This window comes from Plectropomus leopardus, chromosome 14 (genome assembly GCF_008729295.1).
Source record: "Plectropomus leopardus isolate mb chromosome 14, YSFRI_Pleo_2.0, whole genome shotgun sequence".
Classification (NCBI taxonomy): Eukaryota; Metazoa; Chordata; class Actinopteri; order Perciformes; family Serranidae; genus Plectropomus; species Plectropomus leopardus.
This window is the reverse complement of record NC_056476.1, coordinates 28,329,654-28,345,426: the sequence shown is the minus strand read 5'-3', so window position 1 is coordinate 28,345,426 and position 15,773 is coordinate 28,329,654. Positions and strand designations below refer to the sequence as shown.

At 41.6% G+C, this 15,773-nt stretch overlaps 1 protein-coding gene across 1 annotated transcript; it reads left to right on the top strand.

The window, feature by feature from the left end:
* The first annotated feature begins 966 nt into the window (after positions 1-966).
* LOC121953639 lies at positions 967-13,381 on the top strand. Its single transcript, XM_042500828.1, has 4 exons — positions 967-2,878; positions 6,664-6,784; positions 9,574-10,467; positions 12,799-13,381. Exons 1-4 carry the CDS (start codon positions 967-969, stop codon positions 13,379-13,381), a joined length of 3,510 nt encoding a protein of 1,169 aa, XP_042356762.1.
* The last annotated feature ends 2,392 nt before the right edge of the window (positions 13,382-15,773 follow it).

Genomic DNA, 15,773 nt, shown 5'->3' with positions numbered 1-15,773 from the left:
CCTCCGAAACACCTGGAGTGTTTGGAGCTTACTACAACTGAAATGATGGACAGAGGAGGAGGGTATCTGAACCCCGGGCACTACCCCCCCACTGGGGGTCAATCCTCCTCTCTTACCTCACCCCTCATTTCTCCCTTCTCTGGCTCACCTCTCTCCTCGGGGTACCACACTCCTGTCTTTTTCTCCCCTGCCAAACCTCGCCCCAGCCAGTCTCAGAGTTTGCGTTGTTCCCCTCCTCATGTCATCCAGCCGAGGCATTACTCCCAAACCCAAAGCCTCAGGCTGTCACCACCCCACGAGCTTAGACGATCTCCCTACCGTGCCCCGCTGGTCCAACTGTCAGCCCATGACCTCGAGCAGGACATGAGAGATCGAGGAGGAGGAGGAGGATGGGGCCGGAGTGAACGAGAAAGGGAGTGGGAGAGGGAGAGAGAAAGGGAGATGGAGCGAGGGTGGGCCCAGCGAGAGTGGGAACGAGAGAGGGAGAGAGGCAGAATAGAGAGGGAGAGGGCGAGAGAGAGGGAGAGGAGGGAAACATCGACTTTTGGGACCTTTGGGTATGGTCGACCAGTTCCTTTGCGCTCAGAGAGAGACTCTGTGTTTTTAGAGCCTGACCAGGCTTTAGACACAACACCCCTGTTGCTCCCTCAGCCCTCACCTTCACCCTCCCCCAATGCTGCCCCCAGAATGGGCACTGGTGCTGTGGGCAGAAATAGAGCCGGTTCAAAGATTGGCCATGAAAGTGTAGGTGGGGGTATGGTTTCAAAGTATGACAATGGGGGTGTGGGACTGGTGTTAGTTGACAGTAAATCTGGGTGTGGGCCAAGTTTAGTAGGTGAAGTTGGAATTGGAAATATGTCAGAGGCTGAAGTAAGGGCTGGAATACAAGAGCACCATAGAAATGAGAGTTGGAACAAATATCACAATGGATCCAGGTCTAGCGTTAAAAATGGGTCTGAGACAAGAATGGGCTCCCAGGTGAAAACACGACCAGGGGGACGGGACCTGGAAGGCAAAGTGCAGTCTGGGGCAGAGTTAGAAAATATGGCTTCAGCTGTGAAGGAGGGACACAGGGGAGGGACAAGAAGTGGAGAAAAAACTGGAAGGGGTGCAGCTAAACCAGAACTTGTCACAGAGACTATACCTTCTACTGTGACTGACAATGAGAACAGGGCTGGGCCTGAAGATAAAGTTGAAAGTAGAGGTGGACTTGCTCCAGGGATGAAGCCAGAGATTGAGGCAGAGATTGAGGCTAAATCTAGCTCAAGGCAAGTGGAAAACAGGACTGTAACAGAAGCTGTTTGTGCAGCTACAGTTAACAATGAGGTTGGTTCAGCAGAAGAGTCCAGAGTAGAAGCTAAAATTGAGACAGAAGTTAAGATCATTCCAACATCTGAGTCTGAGGCAGTACCAGAGGATGTGGTTAGTAACGAGACAGCCACTAGAACTAACACTGAGACTGGGGTTGTTAGTGAAACCCAGATCAGCAACAAGACTACAGATAAGGCTCAAATATGTGTTGTGGCTGGGGATAAAACTGATACTGTACCTGCAGATCTTTCTGATAAAAAGTCTTTGGACATTGATAAAATTGAATCTAGCCATGTAGAGAAGAGTTCCAGGTCCCAGAAGTCCAAATCATCCAAGTCCAAGTCCAGTTCCAGGACACGACCTGGCACAGCCACAGGGCTCCGACCAGGCGTGGTAAGTCCTCGACTAAGCAGAGGGCTTGGAGATCTTGAGTCGACAGGTCCTTCTGAGGGCATTGAGTCCACCTGGCCTCGTCGAATCATTGTCAGAAAGAGGACTGTCCGGCAGGGTGGGGCACTTCACAACCTTCCCATTCTGCCCCCACTCCCCTCTGTCCTCTCAGCATTAGAGAAGAGGCGCCCGCATGCCCACCTCCACTCCCGTCAAGGCCACTTCTCAGAGAATCCGCTGACAGCTATTATTAATTCTACAAGCATTGTGGGACGATGCTCACTTAAAGAACCTTCCCACCAAGAACCAGGACTGGGGACCAGTTTGGTAGGCAGGGCTTCACTGAAGGAGCAGAACTTGGAGCACTGGAGAGTCTGCAGAGAGCAGGAAGAACCCAGGAGATCCAGGAGCAAGGAGAAACAGGGAGAGCAGAGTAAGGAGAAGACAGAGGAGAGGACGGGGAAGGAGGAGAAGCGAAGAGAGGAGATAGACAAAAGAGAGGAGAAAGTGGTTAAGGAGAAAGAGAGACTTAGTGTAAGTGAGGGGCTGGTGGAGGAAACCAAACGAGAAACGTCAGATAGAAGTGTTGAAGACGAAGTACAAGAGGATGGAAACGAAAAGGAAGATGTGAAAAAGGAAAGGAGTGTAGAAATAATCTGTGAAAAGGTGGAGGACAGAGAAATGACAATTAAGGATGGAATACAGGAGCTGAACGGACAAGAGTTGGAGGAGGTGGTGGCTAAATCAAAGAAAGAAGAAGGTGAGGTGGAGGGAGGAGAAGGAGTTACATTTGGAGAAGAAGGGGGGATAGAGAGTTGGGACGCTGTCCTTGACATGGTCAACACATTGTGGGAGGATGGCTGGGAGAAAGGGGGAGCAGGGGGAGGTGGTGATACAGACTCACTCTCTGGCTCCCTGCAACGTTGGCCTCTCCTACGGCCTCCGATTGGCTTTGGGGGCTCCCACCCGCCTTCATCAGCAGCCTCTGAGCTCAGCCTGACAGAATTGGAAAGGAGAGCCAGAGAGCTGGACTCTGACCTGGAACACCTAGACCTGTCTCAGCCCCACAGGGACACCCAGGATGCATACCAATCACTGCTGGAGCCACAGAGGGAACGGGCTGACATGTACCAAACACACCCTGGGCCGCAGAGAGAGAAAGCTGCTCTCATGACAGGTAGACTTTTATTGTATTTTTTTTGTTTGTTTGTTCTTCTCATAGTATTTTATTTATGTTCAAGGGGAACTCTATTGATCTCACCAACAAAGTTCAGTTTATTGTCATGGAAACTACTTCTTTGGAAAAGCTTTGGCCTGATTATGTCATAGTGATATTATTAGGGTTATCTTGGCTCAGGCTTTGAGATTTCAAATTTAGAACAGAAAGCTTGCCTTACAAACTAAAAGCATGGAGTTCGAATGTCGTGGGCTTTTACCATGCAAAGAGGGCTGAGAAAAGATGCTACTGGTTGCATTATAACATGTAGCATCCAGAATTTTCAGAGCTTGACTCCTGCTAGTGGTAGAAAACCAGTATATTTGCCTCTGCATCCTTGATTATTAACCATTCTTTTGCATTTTTATTCTCTATCTGTTTTTGTGGGTACCCCAATCAGAGTTAGATATACCTACTAATTTGGATTGATGTTTGAGTGCTGCTTGGACAGAGGCAGATGTAATTTTGTGTCAGCCCATTATCGCATCTCACTGATAAAAGGGCTAAAATTTATGTCCAACGGGGTGTTTTATTTCAGCCTGTTCTTATTCCAAACTCATAAAATAGTGCTACTTTGTCAGTGCTTTCAGCTTAAGTGTGCAACTCTAAAAGGGACCTTTCGTGTGCACATGAAACACTGCTAGATGGCGTCAGCTGAGACAGATCTGATCGCAAGTGGGTGGGGTGGGGGGATGGCTCCCACAAACCCGGACTTTGATGTGGGAGTCTGGTATGAGTCTGATGTTTATTTATTCATTTTTTCTACACCTTACCATGAGTCTCCTTCCCCTAATCCTAACCATCTGTGCCAGCATGTGTGTTTATTGATGTCCTGGTGTGGGTAGCCATGTGCTGTTTTTGCCTAAACATAAGCATGTACAGCGTCTTCTCACCATGTGCATTTGTTGACATCACGGTAGCGGTATCCTGAAACATAAATTATAGATGCAGAAGGATACCTAACTCGTAATATGTAGACATGAAAGCCCATTGACACAGCGGCAACATGTGACAAGTTTGGATGAGAGCGTGTTGTGTATTTCCATCACTGCCAATCATAGCTGGAGAAGATAAATACCAATGAGTATGTTTACATGCACAGTTAAGTTAAGCTACTGTTATAGCACAATTATACCATTTAATTGGACTACTGTTCTTGTCCCAGTATACAAGCACCGGGGGAGAATCCATTTGTTGACCGAAGTATGTCCGACTTGGCCTCAGTAGGTTGAGATATGCTCCCTTTCAGTTAGTTGCTGTTGGACTTTCTTCCAGTTGACCTACTACATCACATATCAAACAATTTAGCAAGCGGATAACTATTTGGCACTACACATTTTGTACATACTCTACGTTTTACTCAGTACCTTTGTCTTGTTTTGTTTTCTTCCCTTCTTCTGTTTTTTCCCAGATTTCTTATGCAAATTTATGCTGTTCGACTTCTGGTTCGAAGCCTGGTGCAGGGACTATGGAGTATGCGCAGAATGCCTAGGCCAGTTTAGGTTCCACTGAGGCATATCCATGAAAGAGTAAATCAACCACCACTGCTTTATTTAGGTGTGTTAGTCTGGCCTAGAGAAATTCAATTTAATACGATTTCAGTTGTACTAACACGTTTACATGTATTTTAAAAGTCCAGTTTTAGTCAGACTAACACAAGAATTTGACTTTTTCTAACATCATGTCAATATAGTGAGTACCTACTGAAGAGTCATTTGGTCTGGGTATGAATTCTGATTGTTTACTTTCCCATGATATACAAAACCCTGATGCTAGCAGCTGTTCGTAGTCTTTTTTGAGGAGTGAGAAAGGATATTTACTGGTTCAAATTCATACCAGTTACAAATTTGCCAAACAAACAAACAAACAAACAAAAAATACAACCAAAACAAATACAAAAATTAAATAAAAAATAAATCAACCATCAACATCACAAGATTAGAATAAGATATAATACTTCGGCAGCTCTGTATTGTTGGTCTGAGTTTGGCCGGGATACTATCTGTGAATCACTTCATTTAAACATGGACCAAAAAGTGGTGAATTAGTGCCAGCAAAGTGCAACTGTTAATTGCTCTGAACTTATGTATTAATCACCTGCCAGACGAAGACACTGTTTTCCAGTATTTTCTCCTCATCATTATCAGGATGGTACTGTATACTATGACTTGAGCAAAGAATGAGGCGGGTAAGGGAAACCTCTGATGGGATCACACAAACCCGAATCTCTAAAACTTGATAAATATAGTACGCCATTACTGTTTTGTCCATTTTAAAAAACCAAGAACAAGCTTGACTGTACAACATGAAAAAGCTGCAACTTTCAAGTGGGTTGTTTTTCATCTCACCTTTCCTGGTTCCCTCAGAAGTCTTTTTAAATATACTGCCATATTTCAGCGTACTTGTTTCCCTGGACACACAGCTCAATCTCACCATGCACATAACCTTGTACAGAGAACATAAAAGGAAAATATTAATCTTATATGTGTACAATGCCCATGATAAATAAATTCCATTATATTATATGGGTATATGGTAATACTTTTTAATAACACCCTGGCTTATTTAAATAGTTCATAGGTCATCTCAGCCTTAAGATGCTTTCAGTAAGGCTAAGAGGCAACACTGAGACCAATTTCCCAATTTTTCAATGAATAGTTCACATGCTTAATATTCAACTGAGATCCACCATGTCTGTGAGTTTTCTAAGTTCAAAGGTGGAATCACTTGAATTGTTTCTAGTGTGGTTAATATCAACTCACAATCAACTATATGCCTGGGTCGAGACCTTTCAATCTGCCAATTCTACCAAGTTTGAGTTGAGTGATTTGTGTAATTTAATGACATGAAAACAGCTTTTTCTCAGTTAAAATGAAAAACAGCCACTGGGCGATGTGTGGGGACCAATGATGTGTAAAAACTGATTTAATTGTACTTAAGTTCTATGTAGATCCTATGCTGTAGCCTATGGAAGTGGTCTAAACCATTGTTAGCATTTACACTTGTTCTGCATGTGTCTTAGTTACTCTGCAATTACACTTCCTTGACGTGTTATAAAGCTTGAATGAAGTAATTAATGCATCAAAGCCCTCAAAAAACATGTCTTCATGTGACAGCAACAAAAGAATAAAGTTCGGTAAAGTATGGATGATGGTCATCAATTATGAAATGAACTTACGACAGAAAACTTGGTTTATGGTCATTTCCATGCAAAGCTCTGCATTTATCAATGTGGACATGACTGGAGGCTACGATCAATTCCCATGTTAGCTCTCAGCTCGTGTGCACAAGTTTGAGTTGGTGTGGACTGGCGGTGCAGAAGGAAAAATCTGGCTTACTTAGAATTGTAATTAGACTATATTCTGACTGGCATCTGACTATTTGCAGGCTCGTCACGTCCCACATGGAAACACTGATCTTAGTACAGCTTAGAATTGGGAGGGGAGTTTTATTGTGCCATTAGGGGATGTCAAGAAATGTTTGGATTGGGGCTTGTGTGCTTGATTGTCATGTGTCTGAGGCGCGAAGCGTGCTTTCTGCATGTCCTGCCATAGCCATACCCATTCTCTACCACATTGCCTGGATTCTAATCCTGCAGAAAGGCCTTGGCTAAAAGAAATAAAATATTAATACAGCTATTAGACGATGGCAAAAATTATTCCACTGATTGTGATTGAATATCCAAAAGCTTGACCACGACGGGAATGTTTGATTTTCATATTCAATTGTGTTGTCGAATTTTCCAGGAGTGGGGAGCAGATCCCAGGTCAGTTTGGAGCTCAGTGGGATGGCCTCACCAGCTACAGACACAGACAGACCTCCGGACTGGCCAAACAAATCTGCTGGGACCTCCACTGTTGGCACAAGGTAACTTCACAAAAATGGTTATTGTCAGCACTGACTCTGAACTGTTCTCCACCAGACGTTTACATACTGTACATCCTCGGTGACTGAAGGTTCATTGCACAGGGTAAAAAAAAAAAATACAGGTTTAAATCCAGCCAAGATATACTGATCAAAGTCACTTCTAGGCAGAATTAAGAATGCACTGGAGCACAATGCTATTGGAAGGTAAGATAGAACTTAATTTAGGGAAATTGCAGTTAGCAGTTGCAGTACAAAGTAGGAACCTGTGCAAGTATAAATTATTAATAAAGGTGCAATAATAATTATATATGCCATTAGTTTGAACTATTGTGAAAAGAGCTGTCAGCATTAACACGTTAATTGCAATGTGATTAAGGCTTTTTTTTTCAATCATGTTAATCGCCAGCCAACATTCCCGTCTTTAAGAGACTGTACTGAGCTGAATCTGAAAGCTAGAGTGATAATACTGGTATCATCCAAAACCAGAAGACCTAAGAAATCCAAAACAGCACTCCAAAGTTGGGCTAAATTTTGGTGCTGGAAAAAATACATGATGCATGGTCATTTCACAGGGGTCCCTTAACCCCTGACCTCAACATATTGGAATGAAAATGGGTTCTGTGGGTACTCATGAGTCACCCCTTTACAGACATGCCCACTTGTGCTAGTCCCATGCAGTTTTTTGCTTCCTAATCAAAACAATGTAGTAAGATTTTTTTTTACCTTTTCTATATGGACTTCAAAATTGTTTTGAAAAGCAAAATAATTGAATTGATTGAATTCATTTAAAAAATGCAATTAATCGCGATTAATTAATTATTAAAAATCAATCGTTTGACAGCTCTGATTGTGAATAAAGTACATAATTGCACTCCCAGCTCAAATTGTCTTCTCATGTCTATGCTATTCGTTGATATTTACTGGATTTGAGGGCCAGTTTTGCGGATATATTACTTCTAATGGCGTACAGTAATTCTGTATGTGCCAGGGTCATAATGTTGACAATGTGGATTTAATGACCTAAGTGGGTGAATGCAAGTATTAGAACAAGTAGAACAGTGACAAGTTTAGAAAATTACATAGCTTTACTTTACTTTTTACACTTATTTCATATTATGATATGACAATATCCATCTCAGATGGTATGTGGTCTCATATCACGGTAGCAGTATGTATTGTTTATATTGCCCAGCCCTACTAACAGGGCAACGAAATATATCAGCATCCAATTTTGACTTGCAGCTGCTTGCCATGCAGTGTGGTGTCAAGATTTCTCGCAGATTAAAATTGAAAAAGTGTTTGGTTCCTCGTGTAAGTAAATGCAAATGAAATGGCCAAAACGTCTGAAGGATCAACCACAAGCGATATAAATAAAACAAAATAACAGTAGCCCAACACTTGAGCCTTGAGGCACACCACATAGAATCAGTAAATCTGAATAAGAGTAAATTAATTAGACAAGATGGTTAGCAGTCAGTCCCAAAGGTTGAGAAAGAGTCCTGAATCTCACAAATAAAACAACACAAACAATAAATCAAGGTTCCTAAAGTCATTTTCAGAATTTGTACATTTTCTCCAATTTCCTTTGGCGTTTAGTTATTTTTTAAATTTGGTGCTATTGTTTTAGTTCAGTCCAGCTGACCTCCCATTTAACCGCTGCAAGCGATTTGATGTGTACATGTGGGTGATTTGGTGGGAGAACATTCATGTATTTGTTATGACGGACTAGCAAATGCTTTGTGTTGCTATTTCATAGCTTTTCATCTGTTATTATTATTAACATCTCATACTAGTAGGATAGAGTGAGTACCCACAGTCTGGGATGAGAACAGGCACATTCAGTACATGTGAGTTGTATAGTGTTGAACTGCTAGAGACAAAACCTTAATTTGAGTGTTTTTCAAGAATAACACTGTCACTGTACTCTGATACAATAATATATTCAGTTATATTTATGAAAGCCTCAAACTGCCTTCTGCCCAAGTCCAGACTGCATATTCAAATATGTGCTGTGTTGACTCTACAGCGCTGGCCAGTGTTAGAATCTGGACCATGTGGACCTGGCTGGTAGAAGTTATGCTGTACAACATTTTGGATTTGGGGGCTTTAACTGGCAGAATCTATGATGCAATATATGTATATGATTTTAATAAGCTTAATATCTGTTACCGTTATTATCTCTATCACATCACATTATCTCATTAAACACTTGCCTTCTTTTTGCAGTATTTAACACCCAAAGTAGTATTATTCTGGATAACATTTGTGGTCTGGACCATTTTAAAACTGTGAACCATTATGAAAATTATTCATATGAAAGGAATACTGGTGCACATTAGGCAGCACTTCACACATGTCAGAATGAACTGTAAAAGTAGATTAATTTGACTTGCACCAAATGAAATAGGTGTGAAATAAACACTATCAAAGCGCCCTTTCTTTAGTCTGGCTTTCACAGAGCATTAGAAACAAGTAACTCTTCATGATTATTTGTGTCATTCTTGGCTAATGAAGACATAAACCAAACCATGCCACGTCCTCAGCCAAATCAAAGAGCGAATGTAGTCATAACGATGTGTCCATCAACCAAGATATCTGGGCAAGCATTCAAATTAGAGGCACAAAAATGCACAGTGCTCTGAAGGGCTAAGAGACAAAACAAATCAATGGCCTTAAACTTAAAAAGTAGGTTATGACAAATTCAATGGCGTCTGTGGTAACCAATGATCGAGAGAGCATTAGGGCACATGGGGATGTAGCAGTCATCTGACAGCCTTTTTTTTTTCTAGCTCCGCTAAGGAGGACAGCTCTCCAGACTCCAACCTTACGCTGGAGTCCGACTCCAGCGGCGTCTTCCTCTCCTTATCCAATCAGAGCCAGGAGGAGGCCAGCTCTGACAGTGACCAGCCAATCAGTGGCTCTGACCTTGGCAGCAGCAGCACGTCACTGGAGAAAGACGGGGAAGATGGAGGTTTAAAGGAATGGGGGAGGGAGGAGAGTGCAGAACTACAGTGGTGCTACCCATCACTCCTTAATACCTCCATGAATGAAGACATAGAAGGAGATAACGGAAAAGAGGAAGCAGGACATGGAAAGACAGTGAGAGATGAAGAGAGAGGCAAAGATGATAGTGGAAGAAGGGTTGGTAAGATAGGAACAGTTTCAGTAATTAAGACCCAATTCGACCATACAGCTATTGAGGGCTCCACAACTTTTATTGCCCCGCAAAATGAAGAGGTACCACCCAGGAAAAAAGTGACCCTCATGGGAGGGGACATTCCTCTTCCTCTGTCTCCCTCAAAACAACCAATCAAACACCTCCTAGATCCCAATCAGAAGCCAATCAGAAGCTCAGGACTGGACTGTGGCGACATAGATCCCTTTGTCCAATCAGACAGCTTTGTTTACCTTGCAGTGTCTGCAAGACCTGCCTCCCAGGGTGAAGTCACCTCACTGACAGCAGTTCCCACCCATGGTATTAAGCAAGACACTGTACAGCAACATATGGATAGCATGAAAACACACTTGGACCAGTCCAATACAGAACGGATCACTAAGCCAACTCATCTTGGCCCACAAAAACCAGAGGAAGGAGACTTTCTCTGCACTGATAGCTTTGTCTACCTGGCTGCTCCAGCCTGCCTCCTGTTGGGCCCTGCAGGAGGCGCACCATACAGTGGCAGGTATGTGCATTGTGTGAGTGTGTGTGTGTGAGTGTGTGTGTGCTCACTATTGTGCTAGTGCATTCCATTGTTTGTTATTCAGTGAGGGGTCAGAGAAATATCTAAAACAGGATTTTATACAAGTTCTGTTAACTTAGCTATAGATCCATCCAACTGTTTTGTGCTCCACTTATCCTTGTCACGGTGGCAGTCGGCTAAGAAAGGTATCTACAACGTCTTCCTCCATATAGCTGTGCCTTCTAGCTCTCCTTGAGGGATACTTAGAGGGTTCAAGCCTAGATTCGATTTGTGATCACCCCAGTGTGTTCTGGGTCCTCCACAGGGTCTCCTTTGCTGGGTGTGCTTGGAATGGAAATTTGCAAATCCTAGGATAGCAAAGGACCTGCCCTACTCTCCCCTATGATTGTCATTGCATTCATTGGTAGGATTTATTAAGTTTAGGCAAGAGAAGAGTTTAAGAATGTCAGGGTAAGGAAATAAGAGGTCAATTAGAGCAGAGTAAGGCCGACCATACTTTTGCTATCCTAAGAAACCCACATTTGCACTTAGAATACCACCACAGGAAGCATCTTACTCAGATTCTCAAGCCACCTCAACTGGCTGCTTTCCACATGGTGGAGCAACAGTTCAGTTCCTTCTCTGTGCCTTAGCTCCTTACCCTAACCCCCACCACCCTTAAACAGTAGAGTATTTGCTTTGTTTGCCACTTACCCAAAGCTCTTGACTATAGGTGATAGGGCTGGGTAAAAAAAAAAGATTCATCAGTGCATTGCAACATGTTTTTTGCCAATTCAATATTCATTCATAAAATCCTGAAATCAATTATTTCCGTTGTAATGACTCCCCGCTCCTGTGGGGGCAGTGTGAGTGCTGCCGGAGTGTGATTGACGTTGTTCAGAGGCCCCGTTTGACCCCCAAAAAACATCTGTTGTTTATTCATTAAAATGGCGACAGAGGGGCGAGGTAGCAGTGTGTTAAAATCAGCGCAACATTAAAAGCCAACGTTTGGATACACAAAGTCGATTGTAGTTATGTCGTATGTGAGTCAGTGTTAAAACACTGCAACAATATGACGAACCTATGAAACCATTTGAGCCGACACCACGCAGATGTTTTGCAACCTTTTGCTAACGCTAAAGCTGTGGATCACACACAAATGTAGGTTGACAAATCCTGCATAAATGTTTATTACTTTTGTTAAGTTCGGCTCAGGCAAAAATGTGCACTTCTTTTGTACTTTAAATTTATTTTAGTTTTAATTTTTATTTGATAAAGAATAATGTAATGGTAAAATAAGTTTTGGTGTCAGTTTGTTCTAAATCCATACAGATACTTAACTGAACACCTATCAGAAGGTAATCGAATTAATTATCTTGGTATTTCTGACATTAACACACATAACTGAATCGATATCGAAGCAACGGGATCAATATCCAATCAAATTGAAATCGAATCGAATCGTGACCCTAAGAATCAAAATTTAATTGAATTGTGAGGTTCTTGACAATACCCAGCCCTAATAGGTGAGGGTTGGAATCACATCAACTAGACTGTCAGGCTCAGTTTCCACTTCATCATGACAGTTTGGTACAACATCTGAATCACTCGTGATATATTCCATCTTTTGGAATGCCTGATTAAGGTCCTTGTCTGCAGGGATTTCAATGCTTACCTCCAGAGCACTTTTTCTCACATCATAGAGAGGGTTAGGCACTTGGAATCCAAGTGGCCCCTGCTGAAGAAAGAGTCCGTTCTAACTTGTTTGGCTCAGGGGACTACTTTTTTCAAGTGCATAAGTACTCCCCTGATCAGCAAGTATCAGGAGGCCAAAAGGACTGCATACACAAAAACTTAGGTGTGAGAAAAGTTTGGGGAGGACCTGGACTAAGGCTGACCAGAACTGAACACTCTTGCATGTTTAAGGAACTTGTGACTCTGAATTCAGTGAATTCTCAATTTAACATACTGAATTCCATTTCCTTGCAAAGGCATGCTTTGATTCATAACCATCATTCATTGCATTTACACTTCAAGGTCATTACAAAGTATTTCAAATGCAAGTGTTTTCCCCTTCCTTTTTAGCACTGGTCATTTTCAATTATATAAAGATTGCTTTTGTCAGAGTTCAGATTTTTGCTGCATTTTTTAAAGACAGCCTTTAGTAGCATTCAAATACATGTAAGAATGAAGATACTAGAGAAATATTTGGTATTGTTTTAATTGAAGAGTGGTAATGACTTGTAGATATGCCAGTAATTACTTTGGTCACTGCAGTTCAATATTATTGTAGTTTAACATTTTACTAAGATTCTATCTGTTGTGTTTTTCCAGGGAGTCAGACTCAGAGAGTTCAGGATCTGGCCCCGTCGATCTGTCAGTACTCGGTTGTGGCTCTGTGGCAGGGGACAGTGACTGGGACTCAGACCTATCAGACTCTGATCCCAGTCGCTCCTCCAGAATCTCTGCTGCTGGTAGCAAAACTGCTGGTGCAGCACGTTCTAAGCGGATGTCTGCTGAACCTGGTTGGGACTTGTTTGGGGAAACCACCGAACCTGAAGTGCTGAGTGAGCTCTTCACGGAACAGGATAAAAACCACAATGGCAAAGCAAGAAAGGTTACCAGGGTCACCACCAGCCTGGCAGATACACCAACCATTCCCATGGCAACTCAGCATGTCACTACGCCAATGACACGGGCGACAACAGTGGAGTCAACATCAAAGAAGGTGACATGGCAGTTTAAGCCAGCCCAGAGGTCAGTCTGCACAGGAAGCAGAAAGGAGAAAGACAAGGAATCGGCGTCATCATCGTCATCTGTAAGGTTCTCAGAACTGGGAGGAGGCGAGACCTACAGACCCTCCCCTTCATCTTCATCGTCTTCATCATCGTCACCATCTTCATCGTCCTCTGGTTGATTTGGAAGGAAATGGTTGGCCTTTTTTTCGAACATTTGGAAGGAGTTCTCATTACCTGAAACTGAGTTTGTTGCCAAAAGGTAAAAAAGATCTTCAACTTGTACTGTGGAAACTGATTGTTGGAACAAGAACCGACTTTTTGCCTGTAAATTTTGAATTGCGCATCTAGCTGCTGCCATTGCCTTCTTATGACCGTCTAAAGGCTGCATAAAAGACTAGTTAATTGTTGCGTTTTCTTAGACTAGCCTAAACAATTCCATATATGTATAATCATTTTAAGTTTGAGACAGTGTGAGACTCAGGCTAAACAGAAACCTTCAGGTTGAGATTATGTGGAAATACGGCCAGTGATAGAACACTTAGGTAAGGTATGCAGTGTCAGTCCTAATGGGTTTTATCAACAGTCAAATGAAATGGGGTTGATTTATTAGTTACACGTTCACATTATTCGATATCTAAGTAAGAAATATGAATACATCTGTGTTTTTATTATTCTATTGAATGTACTGTACAGGATAAACACAACTACAAGAAAAATCCACTTTAAAACATAATTCCCATATGATGCATTCTCAATGATTTGGCTTGATCACATGTATTTTAAGGTTATTACAATGATGAAATTCAGTTACAATAACATGCAAATTATTACAGTTGGAAAAAAAAATTGCTGTCGGATTCCACCGTTGTGTTATCCATTCATTAGGATCTAACAATATAATGTGTCTCAGGCCTTATATAAAATTACACTTTCCTCCCCATGCAATGCCTCACTGGCTTTTTCTCACTACTTATTAAACAAACTGTACTTTAAAAACGGACTTTTAAAAATGGACAGGTCAGACTTTACAGTGTATAATGTATTTTATAATCACATCCAACTTTACTGTGTGCTTAATAGTGTGTCAATATTATATTTTGAAAACTTGAGATCATTAAGAGAGTTATATGTGATGACTGTGCAATCATGAACAAATAATGGAAGGATTTAGAAATAACATTTAATTTAAATGTTTTATTTATCAATTACATTGAAATTGTGAATGTAATAATTGAGCAATATGCTTACAGATTCATGCTATATTCTATGTTTCATATGTGGAAAGTGAGTGATGTGTATAATAACGGCTGAGTTTAATTTTGTTTATACAGCCAGATACTAATTGTAAATGCAGTCTTACACTCATTAGAGGTTCTATGTGTAACATTTTTAAACATCAATTTATCACCAGGTAGCTTGGTGTAATTGCTAGATAGAATGAGACCACTGTTGAGATGACTGACAGCCTTTGTCTCACACCAGTCAGCAGTAATTAATAGCTTTTTAGTGCTAGTGACTTAATCTCCCACAATCCCCTTCGCTTTCTTGTCTCTTCGCCTCTTGGCATGTTTGGCTTTACTGAAAATGATAAACATGTGGAGATGATTTTTTTCTAGTTTGCCTTTCCCTCCATCATTTGTCACAGTGATAAAATTTGACAGTTTTACCTCTGTTTGTGCTACAAGTGAAGCAATCCATAAGATTTTGCTCTAGATCCATGTCAATGGATCATAATGTAAAATGCAGTGTGGAGACTGGTAGAGCTGCCAATCATCCCAGTGGTGGTTTTGTTGTTGATTAATTATAAGGTATTCATTTACTGATGTTGAAAATGACACATGTAGCACCTTTAAAAAAGAGTACAGTGCTATCAGATTTGTTATCCTCTTACAAATGTGACAAAAGGAATGTGGCAGGTTGACAAATTACTGTCAGTTACATTTTTTTTTTAATTAATTAATTTTTTTTTTACAATGTGATGTGGTTATGAAAGGCTGTGTGGGAAGCTATGGCCTGGCAGGCAATTTGCTTCATAAGCAGGTGTAGTTGTGCTATTCTACATATGCACTTGAATTTCAAATCAGGCAGGGAGAGAAGTAACTGTTCGAAATATGACAAATTCCAAGCCAAGTTAATGTGTCTTAGTGTGTGTTTTGAGAGTGAAGGTGATGGCACTAGAATTTGGAGGATGAATCTATTGTAGGGATGCTGCAGCCATATTTCTTGATTGTGAATGATGGGGTACAATAAGTGGGGGGGTTTGATTTATGTGAAATGAGAATTGTTGCCTTGTGCAGCTTTTACTGCCATTATGAACACTGAAATGCTCCGCCACTCCGCCATTATTCTTGATGATCAGGATTTGGTTGAGCCCTGATTGAACCTCTGGTTTAGTGGTGGATTTATTATTTATTATTGTATATTTTCAGGCGCTTTCAAGCACAGATTTACAAGCACACCCATAGAGGAATTACGTGCTGAACGCGCTGGCATTCTTTTTTAAGCTACAAGATTGTCAGAATATTTTAGGAAATGAATGTTAACCAGGACTGAACTTATGCCTGATGGTTT